Below are 16,236 nucleotides of genomic sequence, written 5' to 3' on the forward strand. Positions count from 1 at the left end.
GCCCCTTTTATGTTTACTTTTTAGCAGTTGATGATGAAATTTTTGAAACGGACAGAAAGGTTGAGGGAAATTTTCAGTGAAGGCCCACATTGCCGCCGCCTAGATTCTACAGGTCATATTTTGCTGTGTTTGCTTTGTCCTGTCTTTGTTTACCCACCTTGCTTTTGAAATTTCATTTCAAAGTCTACTGCAGGCATCAAACCCCTTTAGCAGGCGCACCGTTTACTGGGGATCCATAAATATTTATGTCTTTAATAGGGGCTTCCATGGCAGTCCAGTGGTTAGGGTTCCACGCTTCCACTGCAGGGGGCGTGGGTTCGATCTCTGGTGGGGAACTAAGACCCCACAAGCTGCGTGGCCAAAAAAAAAAAAATCATTTGACAAATGTTTGTGTCTTTAATGTTTGGATGAAATTCACTCGAGGGAAATGTACATGTCCCAACTGCACTGTCAGATGGGTTTTATCAAATGTGCCGAAAGTCACCAATGGCCCATGAAGAAACTGAATATTCCCCTCACTCCGTGTATGAGCTCCCTGGGGCAGCTGTAACAAATCATCATCAGTGTAGTGACCTAAAACAACACAGGTTTATCCACTCACAGTCCTGGATGTTGGAAGTCCAACTCGGGTCTCACGGGGCTAAAATCCAGGAGTGGGCCGGGCTGGTCCTTCCAGAGGCTCCAGGGCAGCATCGGTTCCCGCCTTTTCCAGCTTCTAGAGGTGCCGCATCCCTGGCTCCCGGCCCCTCCTGCATCCTCACAGCCAGCAGTGCAGCATTTCCCGTCTCTCTCTCAGCCTCTGGCCCTCTCACCTCCCCCTTATAGGGACCTTGTGGTGATGCTGGGCCCTCCCAGGGAATCCAGGGTCACCCCCATCTCAGGGGCCTTAACCCCATCTGCAAAGTCCCTTTGCCAGGTAAGGTGGCACATTCACAGTTCTCAGGACTAGGACGGGGAGGTGTTTGGGGGCTGTTACTCAGCCGACTACACTCCATGAATCTTTCTAAAAATCAGTGAGATCCATGGCATCCTCCTGCCTCGACATACTGATTTTAGCAGGACACCGGGCGTGGGCCCTCCATCCTTGACGTGCCTGTCCCATGTCTTCTGTTATCCCTTCCCAGCAGCTCAGCTCTCACCTCCTCCAGGAAGTCCTCCCTGATGCCCCCCTCTCCCTCCCTGCAGTCTGGGGCCCTCACCTTTCATAGACTCCCTGCTCCCAGTGAGGCACCTCCCCTCTGATTTCTTTCTTTTTTGGGGGGGGGCCTTTTAATTTTTATTTATATATTTATTTTTTACTGAAGTATAGCTGATTTACAATGTAGTGTTAATTTCTGCTGTGCAGCAAAGCGATTCGGTTACACATATATACATTCTTTTTCATATTCTTTTCCATTATGGTTTATCACAGGATATTGAATATAGTTCCCTGTACTATACAGTAGGACCTTGTTGTTCATCCATTCTCTATATAATAGTTTACATCTGCTAACAAACTCCCAATCCTTCTCTACCACATCACCCCCGTCGCCCCATCTGATTTCTCTCTCCGTCCCCAGCTAACCCAGCCAGGGTGGCTGCCTTGGGCACCTGTGCCCACCCTGAGCCTTCCCCACTGTGGTCTGCTCAGTGTGTAGGTTCCCCCTTCCCAGCACGTGCAGGTGCCCCCAGATCAGTGGGAGAAAGAAGGAGAAGGTGACATTGGGGGGGGAGACTGGATGATGTCTGGGGACTTCTGTGGTTGTTACACTGGGAGGGGGCTCCTGGCATTGAGGGGGTGGGGGCCAGGGAGGCTGCTCCACATCCCACGGCACCCGGGATGACCCCGAATGTGGAGAGTGGGCATTCATTTCTGCCTCAAGAACCCAACCTTATGACTTCCTTGGCGGTCCAGTGGTTAAGACTCTGCCCTTCCAAAGCAGGCGGCACGGGTTCGATCCTGCACGCCACGTGGCATGGCAAAAAAAAAACACACACACACACAAAAAGCACAAAAACAACGAACCCTGACTGCAGGCTCACAACCTAGATCTGACAGCGAGCAAGGCTTTTGGTGCCGGATGAAACCTGGAAGGAGAGTTTGGTCTTGTTCAGCGTTTACAATCTTAGTGGCAGGTGCTTTGGTGCCCCCAACATGCACACACAGGGATAGAGCAGAGGAACACGGTCCCCATCCTGTGTCATCCTGTACCAGGTCACTCTCACCTCCCCGACAGCAGGCAGAGGGAGCTGTCCCTGAACCGGAGCCCACCCTCCCCACAAGGAAGCCGTGACACTGCCCCCCACGTCTCCGCCCAGAGCTGGGGCCCCTCCAACACCCGGAGACCCCACGGTGACTTTTCCAGACACGTCTCACCCCGACCTCATGTGCACCCATTTTCTTCTCCACCCGTTTTTTTTCCCCAAGCTGCTGCAGTTTGTTTTTTTTCTAAGAGGTTACATATTTTTCCCCTTTCCACCCACAGTGATTCCAAATTAAAGCGTGCTTTGGCCAGCAAGGGCACAGGGCCTGCTGATGAAGAAGGAACCTCCCACCCCAAGTCCTGGGTCTGGAGTTTCCTGCTGGTTCTCCTGGACTGCAGAGACCTGGACGTGGCCTAAGTGTCATCCCCCAGAGACTGGCCTGGCATGCGAGGCATTCTTGGAGACATCTCCCTGGACCAGGGTCTGCATGGCTGCTTGAGCCCACTGTGCTGGCAGTCAGCTGAGAGCCCTGTCACTCCCTGGCCTCAGTCATGGGGTTAGGTAAACATGGCTTGACCCAGTGACCAGTGGCCAACCATGGGCAGTTCCAGATCCTGGACTCTTAGCCCAGAATCGCCCGTCTGTGTAACACACCGGAGAGTTGCCATGAGGCAAAGACCCAGATTTCGAAACCCATAGGCTCTTCCAGCCTCAAGAAAACACAGCCTAAATAATGGTACACCAGGGACTTCCCTGGAGGTCCAGTGGTTAAGACTCCGCGCTTCCACTGCAGGGGGTGCAGTTTCCATCCCTGGTCGGGGAACTAAGACCCCACATGCCATGCGGTGTGGCCAAAAAGTTAAAAAAAAAAAAAGCATACTAGCCCCACAAATAGTGAGGACACTTAAGTGGCACCGTAAGTGGGTCGGTGGGAGTGAGCCCTGGCAATAAAAGAAACATTGAAAACAATTAGAAAGTTAACTACAAATTCATCTGCTTTTGGTTTTCACCATGAGCGGCAATTCTAAGCAATGTCATTCATTAAATATTCTTTCTCTGGGAAATTTCTTTGGTTGGCCTAACATTTGCAATTATTACAGTCTCTGTTGAGTTTTAATAATGTACATACGGAAGCTGTAAATTAGACGTTTGTATTACTTATAAATGCTGTATACATAAACAATAAGTTCTGCATTCCACATGGAAGGGTATTTGGAGACACACAGGGACTTCGCCACATGCTTTGGAGAGTAAATTTCTATCAGTTTTGTAATAATTCAAGGTCCTTTTGCAGAAAGTTTGTACCTCTAACCCCAATAGACACAGTAGCTTGGAAATAAAAATGAGATAAAAAGGACAGGCAGGGATTGTAAAGACAAAGAAACAAGTAGGAGTTACTTCATTCCATGTAACTCTTCAGAGACTCTGTGCTTAAAACGTAAAAACATGAAACAAAGTGGGACCTGCAAGAACAATATTTTTGCTTGGGGCAAATTTTAGTTCACACGTGAAATATCTTTGTGAGTTTATCTGCAAGGAAAAGCATTTTTGCTTAAGTCCAAATGTGATGCGAAATATTTTACTGAATTTGAATAATATCTTTGACATCGAAAGTAAACTGCAAATTGTTTTAACACGTGAAAGACCGAATCCAGAAAAACCATTATTAGGATCCATCATTATGACGTTATTACTGAAAATAGTTGTGTTCTATGGGGCGGTGTGGGAGCTTGGACCCTTCTCTCCAAATACCCGGGGTCTTTGTCGCCCAGAGCCGCCCAGGGGAGGGAGTCCTTTAGAGGCAGGGGACCCTAGCGAGGGCGACAGGGAACACCGCGGAGACGTAGCAACCGCGAGTCCCCCAAAAGCGGGAACAGCGACACGCCCCGGCCCCCAGGCCCGGCGGCGGGGCGGGGCGGGGCGGGGCGCGCCGCGCGTTCCCGACGCCCCGCGGGCCCCGCCCCCTCCGCGCGCCCGCAGAGCTACGACGGGGAGAGGGTGGGGGCGGGACCTCACGCGTCCTGCTCAGTCCGAGGCGCGGCCCCACCCCATGTCCCTCGCCGTCTGCCAATCAGACGCCGAAAGGGGCGGGCGCGCCTGGGCTTCCTGGTGGCCCCACTCCCTCGTGCGGCCGCGTTCCCGCGGCGTGGGGGGGCGTGGCCTGGGCGAGGTGCGTATAAAGGCGGGCGGAGGCGGAGGCGCCATTTTGCGAACGGCGAGCAGCGGCGGGGGCGCGGAGAAGCGCAGCGGAGGTTTTCCTGGTTTCGGACCCCAGCGGCCGGATGGTGAAATCCTCCCTGCAGCGGATCCTGAACAGCCACTGCTTCGCCAGAGAGAAGGAGGGGGATAAACCCAGCGCCACCGTCCACGCCACCCGCACCATGCCGCTTCTCAGCCTGCACAGCCGCGGAGGCCGCAGCAGCGAGAGGTGAGCGCCCCGCCCCCGCCCGAAGCTTCCAGAAGCGCCGCCGCGCAGGCCCGCAGGGGTCTGGCCGCGGGGCGCCACGGAAGTCCCGGGAGCTCGAGTTCCGCCCCTTTGTCGAGGCCACAGTCGCGCCGGGGGCGGGTTCTCGGCGGGGCGGGGTGGGGGCAAAGGGGGGGTCTCTGATTGGATTGAGGGGCCCGCAGGCTACTTGGTCGGATTGGGGGGGACACGAGGATTTCCGGTTGGATTGGGGGTCGCCAGGGAATCTGGTTGGGTTTGGGGGGCACGGGAGTCCACGGTCCTGTCTGGGGGTGCGAGGTTCCGGGGTCGGGTTTGGGGGGCGGTCGGGCCGGCGGGTCGCGGGAATCTGCGCTTTGCGGGCGCGGAGGTTGTGAGCGCTCAGCGGAGGGGCCCTTCCCCCTATCCCGCGCCCGACGTGGCCCCGGGACGCGACCGCCCTCGCGGTCACTTTTCAGCCCCGAGGATGCGCGGAGCCGGGCCGCGCCACGTAGACGGGGCCCGGGGCCCTTCTCGGCGTGGCGGCCGGCCCGCCTCTCCCCCGTAGGACGGCTGGGTCGAGGGTGGCCGGGGGTCCAGGTGAGCCGCGCTCGCCACGGATCGTGAGCTCTTAGACCACGGCCCCGGGGGTGCCCTCGCGCGGGCCCTGAGCCAATATGCCGACGCCCGCGGGTCGGGCGCCCCGGATAGGAGCCGAGCAAAATGGAGGCGACCGCGGGGCCTGTTGACACTGCGCAGCAAATGGCTGCTGGCGCTGCCGGCTGCGCGATTGTGAAAACCTCCCCCGGGGCCGAGGGCCGCTCTGTCGAGATGACGCAAGCGGAGGCCTCGGGGTGCGCGCGGGAGGGCGTCTGCGCGGGCCCGTCTCCGCTGCGCCGGCGGGGACACCGAACGGGTCCCGCGCCTCCCGGCGGGTGCTGCCAACGAAGGAACCGCAGCAGGGGCTGCTTCAGTGGAAGGACGGTTTTGCTGGACTCCTAAGAAAAGGCTGTTAGAGCTTCAGGTCTGCTGGAGACTGCAAAGTGGAAAAGGGGAAGCTGAAGCGCTGGACTTAGAAGTGGGAAGTAGAACCTGGCGCAGGGCTGGGTAGGGCGACACTTAGTGCTGGTGAGAAGATAGTTAAAGGACAGAAGAGGCACTCAGGGGACCGGTTGGACCTTTAACCAGCGTCACCACCCGAGGAGGTGAATTTGAGTGGCCTCTTGTTCCTGTGGTTGCTGACCCGACGGAGGCAGATGTCGACACTGCACCGGGTGTAAACATTGCGCTTGAAAGAGGGAGGCGCGTCCCAGGGACCTGGGCTCTGGTAGGCCTTGGTCGTCTGCTTGGCCTTGCTGGGGCTCGGGGCCCTGTCAGCGGAGGCGGGGCGTCTCCCCCAGTGCTGTTCACCAGCGCCTTTTCTCCAGTTCCAGGGCGTCCATCAACTGCTGTAGTAACCTGGGTCCAGGGCCTCGGTGGTGCTCCTGATGTCCCTCACCCACCCCTGAAGATCCCAGGTGGGCGAGGGAATAGTCAGAGGGATCACAATCTTTCAGCTAATTTATTTTACTCTGTAAGTATTCTTCTTCCTCGGACTTCTGGGTACCTGAGGTGGTGGGGGAGAGAGTAGCCAGACCCACAAAATGTTTTATGCACCTGTCGTGTGCCAGGAACTCTCCACATGGTCTTCCTGAATCCAAGATAGAAGGAACAAAGGTGCAGACTGCAGCGCAGGCTTTGCCTGAGCCTCTAGTAGCTGTTGGCACCTCCTGTTTGCGCCTCATCCTGGGGCTCCTGCTCTGGCCTTGGGCGGAACCACCGTTCCTCAGAGGCCCGGGAGGCCCCGCACCCCAACAGCGCTGCAGGGTGTGGGGTGAACAGTCATATGGGTGCTTTTCTGGGTTTTCCAAACTGTCAGGGTGGCAAGAGGGAAGATCCCCAGGCTGTGAAGGCTGGCGTCCAACGTTGGATTTGGTCTTCTTCCACAGGATAATCGGCTGAATGTAACAGAAGAACTAACGTCTAATAACAAGACGAGAATTTTTAACGTCCAGTCCAGGCTCACAGATGCCAAACACATTAACTGGAGAGCGGTGCTGAGCAACAGCTGCCTCTACGTTGAGATCCCAGGCGGCGCTCTGCCCGAGGGGAGCAAGGACAGGTGAGGGCGGGCCTGTGTGCGCCTGGGGGGCAGAGCAAGGCAAACCGTGTTTGCACCTCAAAGTTGGACTCCAGAGGAGGGAAGCCTGAGTCAGGAGCCAGGCAGTGGTTATTGTTTCCGGGGTGAGGGTTCCCCTTTTAAGCAGTGGACCAGCAGTATCACCCAGGGGGCACCAGGGACCATCTGTGGTTGTCACATTGTGGGTGTTGTGCCTGGTGTCAAGTGGGTGGGGCCAGGGACACCCCACAGTGCCCAGGACGGTCCCCCAGAATGACCTGGCTCCAATGTCAGCAGTGGCAAGGCTGACCCTGGATTAGACCCGGGAGAGGCTGGTGCTCCCAGTATGCAGATGAGGCCACAGACAGAAGTGGGAGAGCTGGGCTAGGGCCCCTGTGGGGCGGCCGGGGCATGGGCCCTGACGCTGGAACCTCAGCTTCGCAGTTCTTCTCGAGTTTGCTGAGGAGCAGCTCCGCGCTGACCACGTCTTCGTTTGCCTCCATAAGAACCGCGATGACCGAGGTGGGTGATCTCCACGCGGGGGAGAGGGGATGGGAGAGGCTGCCCACTGCCCTGGAGGCCAGGCCCAGGGTGGGGTCCATGCGGTCCAGGGGCCGCACCACACCCTGCTGAGCAGCCCTCTTGCCCTAGACTCGGGCCTTCTGTCTCAGGCGGTCCCCGGGCCGGCAGGACTCTGGGCCCTGCAGGTGGACGGGGGGTTCTGACCTGATGGTGTCTCCTCCGCAGCCGCCTTGCTCCGTACCTTCAGCTTTCTGGGCTTTGAGATTGTGAGACCGGGGCATCCCCTTGTCCCCAAGAGACCCGACGCTTGCTTCATGGCCTACACGTTTGAGAGGGAGTCCTCCGGTGAGGAGGAGTAGCATGATGCCCCTGGGGCTCGATTGCAGACCGTTCCATGTGCACTTGCTGCTGTGCTTCGGGCGGGTGGTGTGATCAACTGCGCGCTGACCTGCGTCAGCCTGCTCACCTGCTGGGTTTGTCCGCATGTCGTAATTGTGCAAATAAATGCTCACTCCAAATTAGCCGTGTATTTCTTGAAGTTTAATATTGTGTTTGTGATACTGAAGTATTTGCTTTAATTCTAAATAAAAATTTATATTTTACTTTTTTATTGCTGGTTTAAGATGATTCAGGTTATCCTTGTACCTTGAGGAGGAGTTTCTTATTTGAAGTCTTTTGGAAACAGTCTTAGGTCTCTTAACTTGGAAAGATAGGTATTAATCTACCCTTCTATTGCTCTCAAAAATCCAAATAAAATGATTGCCCTTCCAAGACCTGTGTTGGCTCAGTGGTGTTGACAGGGGCACTGTCTTAATGCAGGGCAGGTGGAGGGGTGGCCCGGGGCCAAGGGGAGAGGGGCCTCGGGGTTGCCTGGGGTTCAGGGAGCTGTGCGAGCGTCCTGAGCTGAGTGACCCCCCTACACACACTTCCTTCTTTCTACAGAGGGGTGGGGAAGCCAAGGGCCCGGTCTCACCTCTGGCCACAGCCAGCCTTGGCCTCCTGTGGGCAGCCCGGCCCTGGGGCTCCACCCCGGCTGCTCCATACCTCGCCTTCCCGCCGCCTCCAGGGCAAATGGCAGCCTGCCCCACCCCACACCTTGGGCCGTCACATCACTCGCCTTTCCCAGTGCCATTCCCTGCGGTGGCTGAGGCCTGAGGCTGGCTGGAGCGGCTTGGTTCCAGTCTGAAGCTGTTTACTACTGGGTCCTGGGAAGTGGCATGGGGCGGGGCAGGGGCTGCTTGGGACTTTTCCAGCTTGGGGGCGGGGTGGTGTCTATCCGTGGGCACCCCACCCTTTAGCCTTTGTACAGTGTCGTGCTGGGGCAGGAGCGCTGCTGGTGGGTGTCCTGGCTGGGGCAGAGGTGGGGAGGTCTGAGGCAGCCCGAAGGCAAAGACACTGCAGTGGCGGTGGGCTGGGGTGAGGTGGAGGCGGAAGGCGGAAGAGCTGCAGGGCTGCAGCGCCACCTACTGGCTGCATCTGCGAGCGTGGCCCGGCGATTGACAAACAGGCTGCCAAGCGGGTATCTTTTACTAAGGATGGAGTTTAGGGGGATTCAAGTATATTTGGGGGTTGGGTGGGCTATTCAGCTACCTGAGTGATAATGGAGTTGGCTTTCAAAAGTCTGGGGAGACGGCTGGACACACTCCAGTCCACGTTGGCAGGGCAAGGGTCAAGAAAGGGGTTTGGAGCCGTGTTGGAGGAGGTACAGGAGTCTGAAGCAGAGGTAGGGGGGAGGGTGTCTGCAGTGGAGGGAACAACGGGCAAGGCCTGGAGGCCAGAAGCACCTTCACAGATGGCGATGTGGCAGCAGGGGCTGGCCAGAGAGCATGCAGAGCCTTTAGAAGAGCCCCATTGTACTGTGAAGGTGCTAGGGCGCCATGGGAGAGGTCTGAGCAGGAGAGGGCCCTGGTCATACCTGGGGGTCAGAAAGTTCCCCCCAGGATCGCCATGGTAGGGTTGGGGTGAGTGAAGGGGCATGACTGGAGACCCCAGGCTACCTCATGGCCTCTTATGTCCATTTTTCAGAGGTATAAACTGAGACCTCATTCTCTCCCTCAGGTCCCTTGATGTATACCACTTTGTTTATTCCATCAATTAAACGCCTAGCCTGGCCCCTGCCCTCAGGGAACTCACAGCCTGATAGGTGAGGTGAACAGGTGACAGGTAGAGATGAATAAATACTTCCAGGTGGTGACAAGTGCTCGGGGAAGGCAGGGCGCGGAGCTAGAGAGGGCCCAGGAGGGGCAACTTTATTTGCTTAGAAGAGGTGAGATTTGGACAGTCTGGCAGAGGGAACAGGCCATGCAAAGACTTGGTGGCTGGACGGAATTTAGTGTCACAGAGGAACAGCAAGGAGGCCACGGTGGGTGGAGGGAGTAGGAGGTGCAGGGCATGGGCATGTTTGGGCAGGTGAGCCCAGACCCCACTGGGGTGGGCTGGCTGTCTCAGGTTCCAGGGAGCCTCCCTCCCCCTGGAGACCCCAAGCAGTTCTTGACAAGGTCGTTCACAGCACAAGGGGGTGTTCCAGGGCCAGGAATACCTCTGATGCCACCATTCGGAGGAGTGTCCACACGGTCATGGAGACAGTGGCCATCAGACCCCAGCATTAGAAGGGCATCCTGGCTTCTGCTGGAAGGTGGTGGGAGCAGTTCTACACACTGGGAGAGACATTAATTGTCGGGGGGTTCCACACCTGGAAGAGGGGTGGGCACCTCTGGCATCAGAAAGCCTCAGCAGGCACTGGTCATTAGCCCCCAGCCCTGGAAGGGGGGCACCTGAATTCTTAGGGGGCCTTGGTCCCAAGTTCCCAGCTGCATCCTCTGCTGGCCTTCTGGTCCCTTCTGGAAGGGGGCATCCACCCTATCACCAGCCCCAGACCTGGGAAGGGGGAAGTGCCTCCTAGAGAGGCCCTGGAACAGGTGCATTGCTCACCAGAAGGATCAGTTACACAGCAGCTCCAGGGCGAGGTACAAGGAGTCCTCAGTGGCCTTGGCCAGGTATTCACAGCACAGCACAGCCAGTCTTCCAGGCTGGGCACCCCCCACCCACGGCCCGCTCGGCTAGGTGCAGGACCAGCAGCGCGCGGCGCATCCGCAACCAGGACCCCAGCGGGGCTCCGCGGCCGCGCAGCTCGGGCCCGGGCCCCCAGAGCAGCACTTGCAACGCGCCACGCGTCCGGGCCGCCGAGGGCCGCGCGGGCCAGCTGGGACGCCAGGTGCTCCAGGCCCACGGCCAAGGACGTGGCCAAGGGTACGCCCGGGCCAAGAAGCTCTCGGAGTGGGCTGCCCAGCTGCCGCGCGTGGGCGGCCGGGGGTGCCGCGGGGGGACACGGCCGAAGTCTGCCAGCAGCAGGCGCTGGGGCCTGGCGGCTGAGCAGCCCCACGGTGCCGCCAGCAGCAGGTTCTCGGGCCGCAGCTCGGCCAGGGCCGCAGCCCGCGCCTCCGGGCACTCCAGGGCTGCAGGAGCAGCAGGGCCACGGCCTCGTGAACTCCTCGGGCGGCTGCGTGCCTGTCTCCACAAGCCACTGGACCACCGTGAGCTCCGGCACCTCCGCCGCCAGCGCCACGGGGCTGCTCCAGGGCGTCTCGGGAAGTGCGCCCTCAGGCACCAGACCACACAGCTCCTGGAGTTTGAAATGCAGGGCCAGCGAGGCCTGCGGCCCTAGGCCACACGGGTGGGGCTCGTCAGCTCCTGGATTGGGCACCTGCGGGACAGAGGGACGCTTCAGAGCTCCCCGCCACCAAACCAGCACAGCTCGCCCAGTGCCTCTACCTGTTCTGAAGACTTCCCACCCAACCCAACCTGCCCACCGTCGCTGTATCCCTCCAGAAGCGGGGGGTTCGTGTTAATTCGGATGTTGGTCGCCAGTATGATTTTAAGGAAAGCTACACCAGGGAGGATAGTGTTTAGGGGATCGGACTTCCCACTCTGCCAAAGGGGCGGATGCGTGCCACTTGGTAGCAAGGGAGATGACAGCTAAGGTGCCAGAGCTGGGCCGTCCAGTAGAAATGCAACTCGGGCCATGGTGTAATTCAAATTTTCCAGTAGCCACATTTTAAAAAGTGAAAAGGAGGTGAAAGTAACTTTCTTTCTTTCTTCTAAAAAAAAAAAAATCCCTAGTTTGTTTTATTTTTTAGATTCCACATACAATTGAAAACTTACAGGATTTGTCTTTCTCTGTCTTATTTCACTAAGCATAATACCCTCCAAGTCCATCCATGTTGCTGCAAATGGCATTATTTTGTTCTTTTTTATGGCTGAGTAGTAGTCCATTGTAGATATATTTCACATCTTCTATTGAGGGACGCTTAGGTTGCTTCCATATCTTGGCTATTGTAAATAATGCTGCTATGAATATTGGGGCGCATATATATTTTCTAATTAGCGTTTTCAGTTTTTTCTGGATATATACCCAGGAGTGGAATTGCTGGATCACATGGTAGTTCTATTTTTAGTTTTCTGAGGAACTTCTAGACTGTTTTCCACAGTGGATGCACCATTTTACATCCCCAACAACAGTGTACAGGGTTCCCTTTTCTCCACACCCTCGACAGCATTTGTTATTTGTGATCTTTTTGATGGTGGCCATTCTGACAGGTGTGAGGTGATACCTCATGGTGGTTTTGATTTGCATTTCTCTGATTAGCGATGTTGAGCATCCTTTCATGTGCCTGTTGGCCATCTGTTTGTCTTTGGAAAAATGTCTCTTCAGGTGTTCTGCCCAGTTTTTAAAATATAAATTTATTTTTATTTTATTTTTGGCTGTGTTGGGTCTTCGTTGCTGCGTGCGGGCTTTCTCTAGTTGCGGTGAGTGGGGGCTACTCTTTGTTGTGGTGCACGGGCTTCTCGTTGCAGGGCACGGGCTCTAGGGGCACGGACTTCAGTAGTTACAGCACGCGGGCTCAGTAGTTGTGGCGCACGGGCTTAGTTGCTCCGCAGCATGTGGGATCTTCGCGGACCGGGGCTCGAACCCGTTTCCCCTGCATTGGCAGGCGGATTCTTAACTGCTGCGCCACCAGGGAAGTCCCCCCGCCCAGTTTTTAATTAGGCTTGTTTTCTTTGATGCTGAGTTTTATGACCTTGAAAGTAACTGTCATAATCTGTTTTATGTAATCCAATTTATCCAAAATGTTATCATTCAACAGGTCACCAAATGAAAAAAGTATTAGTGAGATGTTTTACATTATTGTTATTATTATTTATTTTATTTTATTATTTTTTTTTTTGCGGTACGCAGGCCTCTCACTGTTGTGGCCTCTCCCATTGTGGAGCACAGGCTCCGGACGCACAGGCTCAGCGGCCATGGCTCACGGGCCCAGCCGCTCCACGGCATGTGGGATCCTCCCGGACCGGGGCACGAACCTGCGTCCCCTGCATTGGCAGGCGGACTCTCAACCACTGAGCCACCAGGGAAGCCCCTATTGTTATTATTATTGATACTGAGTCTTGGAGACCTGGTATGTATTTGGTACTCAAAGTATATTTCAATTGGCACCAGCCCCACTTGAAGCGCTCAGAAGTCACCCATGGCCAGCAGTTGCAGTACTGAACAGTAAAGCTCTTTCTAGAAAGTAGGAGAGTATCAGCCCTGGGGATTACCTTTGAATCACCTTGGGGCAGGGGTTAAAAAGGACAGATGCTGAGGTGGGGCTCTGGGAGTGTGTAATTTAAAATTTTAAATTTAAAAATAAACTCCTCAGGGGTCTCTGAGATGGATGGAACCAGGACGGAGGTGTCAACTGAAGAACTCACAGCCAGCAACAACTTACTCCCTCCATGCTCCGGTCTGTAAAATGGGTCCATAATAACACATTCTGCCCAATGGGTGATGTTCCTCCAAAATGGTGATGTGTCTGACACTTGGTAGTCTGGTTTATTTGATGGGAATCTTTCTTTTCTTTTTCTTGGTGGTGCATAAAACAGAAGCATCTTATAACGAAACGTGGTGATGCTTGCATGAGCATTAGCTGAATGAAAGTGTCTAAAAGTCCTTAGAACAGCACAAGACATGAAGGAACAGTGCTCAGTATATTTTGTTGAAGATGATGATGGAAAGTGGGAGCTATCAAGCTGGCTGTGGGTTTCTAGCGCCAGAATTCACAGGTGAGTGAGTTAAAATGCAGACTACTGGGCCCCTGAGAGTCGTGGGGGAGAGTTTAACAAGACTCCCAGGTGATTTGAATGTAGGTCACCCCACACCTGAGAAACACGGTTCCAAGGGCTGAGGGTGTTAGTTCGTATGTTAGTTGCAAAATAAGCAATCGGGCCTGAGTCTAAACAGCCCTGGGTTATGCCTTGGATGGGATACTGGGGAAACCTCCGAGGAGGGGGGCGAAGGCGGAGTCACCTTGGCAGCCAGGAGGTGCCACGCCTCCTTGTCTGTCTGCACCAGGCGGTGGTAGAGGGCGTCCCAGCTCTCCACGCAGGGCGAGCTGTCCAGGAGGCGGAAGTGGTGGCCGGGGTGGCAAGGGCCCGGGAGGCCCCCCAGGAGCCGGGCGTGCAGCTGGGGTGTACACGGCGCGGAGGCCCTCCAGCTGCCGGGCCTCCAGCGTGGCGGAGGGAGAGGCCCAGCTCCGTGTCCAGCGAGCAGAAGGGCAGCTCTGCAGGGGGACAGGCTGGCCCCGCCCTGTCGTCGCCTGCCTGGCTCTCGTCCACACTGCGGGATCCCAGAAGGGGCTTCTGAGGCTGCCCTGCTCGAGTGGGGCCGGGGCTGGGGCACTTGTGGGTGGGCAGCGACTGGCCCTGGTCAGGGTCTTCTTGGGCAGGGGCTGCGGGTCAGTAGTGGGGCGCTCAGATGTCTGTGAGCAGCAGGCCTTGGAGGGCAGCAGGTGGCACGGACCTCACCTGTGGGGGGAGGGAGTGGGGGAAGGGCGTGAGGACACGCAGAGTGGGGTCCTGTGCGCATGGCTCCACCCTCAGCCATAATTCCTTCATCTCTAGAATGGAAACAATGGGGAGCTCCCTGGTGGTCTAGTAGTTAGGACTTGGAGCTTTCACTGCCGTGGCCCAGGTTCAATGCCTGGTCAGGAAACTGAGATTCCACAAGCCACGCAGCACGGCCGGAAAAAAAAAAAAAGGAAAAAATACCAACTCCAACTACCCTATGCCCTGTGGGGTAAGGATGCCATCTCCAATTTACAGATGAGGAAACAAAGGTTCAGAGGAGTGACAAGTCAGTGGCAGAGAAACATCTGGCCCAGCACAGGTGACCCCCACTTCCCTGTGTGGCTTTGGGGAGGTGACTGAGCCTCTCTGAACTCCAGTTTCCTCATTTTTAGAAGCTGGTTATCCAGCTTTTTTTTTTTTTTTTAAACAAAGAGTTTTATTAAAGGTAGTTAAAAAGCTGCTATAGGACTTCCCTGGTGGTCCAGACTCGGCGCTTCCAATGCAGGGAGCACAGGTTTGATCCCTGGTGGGGGAACTAAGATCCCACATGCTGAGCGGCACAGCAAAAATGAAACAACAACAACAAAAATCCCTGCTGTAATCTAGTTAAACCATCATGGGGCAGAGCATTCCTTACATGATAATGAAACACTCAACCCTTCTGCTCTGGCTGCCTCACCGACCACCTGTCCCACCCCCACCCGGGGCCCCTCCCAGGCTCTCACCAAGGTTGCTGTACGTGGGCTGGGTCAGCCAGGTCGGGGCGTTGGCCCCCCGGGGGTCTCGGTGGGTGGCTCTGCGTTGCTCATGCTGCTGGGGGAAGGTCAGAGTGCAGGGCATGTGTGGGAGGGGCCCAGCACCTGCTGTGTGGCCCTGGGAGGGTTGCTTGACCTCTCTGGGCAAATGTCACCCATCAACCTTTCAGGGCGGCGAGACCTGTACTTTTGTGACATGGACAGAATGCCCAGCTGTGTGGACAAGACCTCAAGGGGGTGGGGGAAGAAGCTGGGGGCCTGTGACAATACCCAGGGAACCCATGCTTAGGCCTTGTCCCCAGAGCTCAGCCCCCTCAAGCTGTGTGGTTGCCAGCAGCAGCCTGGGCCCCAGCTCTGCCCCACCCAGATTCCAGGTTGCCCAACCTTGAAAAGCAGCTGCTTCTGCCCACTTCCTGCCCCAGCCCCCCTCCAGGAGTGCCCTACCTTCAGGACTGGAGTGACCTCGGGGCAGGGGGATCTTGGGGACAAACTCCCAATAGCTGCAGCCCCTGGCCTCCCGGACTGTCTGACCGGTTGCTGGCAGTGAACCGGAAACGCCCAGGCAACTGTCAGACCGCAGGCCCCGTCAGGAGGGGGAGCTTTCTGCATTACTTCCCCATGAAGGCCACCCGGTTCCAGGGCTGAAAGCGGGTGGCAGGAGATGGGAAGATGGGCGGAGGTCCCAAAGTTTACACGAGGTGGGTGGCAGAGGGGAGCCCTGAGAGACGGGGAGAATCGAGACTTTTTAGACTCTCCCGCCTTTGGGGAGGGCAGGGAACCCCAGCAGTGACTGTTTAGGGAGAGATTTGACCAGGTGACCCTTTCATCTGTGGCTTTCACTTCCTCCAGAGCCGCTTCCCCTTCTGCAGGATCATCTGAGAAGCCTCCACTGCGCGTGCCCCCACCTCCCACCCATCCCAGGACCCTTGACAGGTACCGCTCCATTTGAGCCCCAGCTCCGCTCTGACTTGCTGTGATGTTGGGCCAGTCACCAACCCTCTCTGTTCCAGCAAATAAAGAAAAGTGGCACCTGCTTGCTGCCTCCTGACAGCCACAGAAGCTGGATTTTTCTTTAAAAATTTAATCAACTCACTTCCCTTCCCCCCACCACCTTAATGCATTGATTTAGAAAAAGGCATTTGATATAGAATTACCATACACAGAAAATCAAGAAGGGTGAAAATCCAGGGAAAGCCAGACAGTGTGAAATTCTAGCTTCAGCACACACTGTCGAAGCTGTCTGGGGGCCTGAGGCTTGCCCTACCTGCCCGGAGGCATGAGAGGTGTCTCAGCTGAAACCCAGCCTCTTC

The 16,236-nt window shown here is 56.3% G+C and overlaps 2 protein-coding genes across 2 annotated transcripts; one reads left to right on the forward strand and one right to left on the reverse strand.

Annotated features, from left to right (window-relative positions):
* Positions 1 to 4,372: 4,372 nt before the first annotated feature.
* Positions 4,373 to 8,057, forward strand: OAZ1 (ornithine decarboxylase antizyme 1). Its single transcript, XM_081233833.1, is given in 6 exon segments — positions 4,373 to 4,612; positions 6,034 to 6,091; positions 6,093 to 6,179; positions 6,595 to 6,767; positions 7,201 to 7,286; positions 7,512 to 8,057. Coding segments are annotated over 6 exon segments (684 nt in total). The 5' UTR covers positions 4,373 to 4,466; the 3' UTR covers positions 7,646 to 8,057.
* A 338-nt stretch (positions 8,058 to 8,395) lies between these two features.
* Positions 8,396 to 15,112, reverse strand: PEAK3 (PEAK family member 3; the record flags this gene model as incomplete). Its single annotated transcript, XM_081232668.1, is given in 16 exon segments — positions 8,396 to 8,635; positions 8,877 to 9,025; positions 10,234 to 10,297; positions 10,300 to 10,325; positions 10,328 to 10,479; positions 10,481 to 10,599; positions 10,602 to 10,741; positions 10,744 to 10,767; positions 10,770 to 10,989; positions 13,633 to 13,791; positions 13,793 to 13,841; positions 13,843 to 14,023; positions 14,026 to 14,118; positions 14,121 to 14,129; positions 14,897 to 14,945; positions 14,948 to 15,112. Coding segments are annotated over 16 exon segments (1,707 nt in total). The 5' UTR covers positions 14,981 to 15,112.
* Between the last annotated feature and the right edge of the window lie 1,124 nt (positions 15,113 to 16,236).

This window comes from Mesoplodon bidens (genome assembly GCF_964165515.1).
Source record: "Mesoplodon bidens genome assembly, chromosome: 4".
Classification (NCBI taxonomy): Eukaryota; Metazoa; Chordata; class Mammalia; order Artiodactyla; family Ziphiidae; genus Mesoplodon; species Mesoplodon bidens.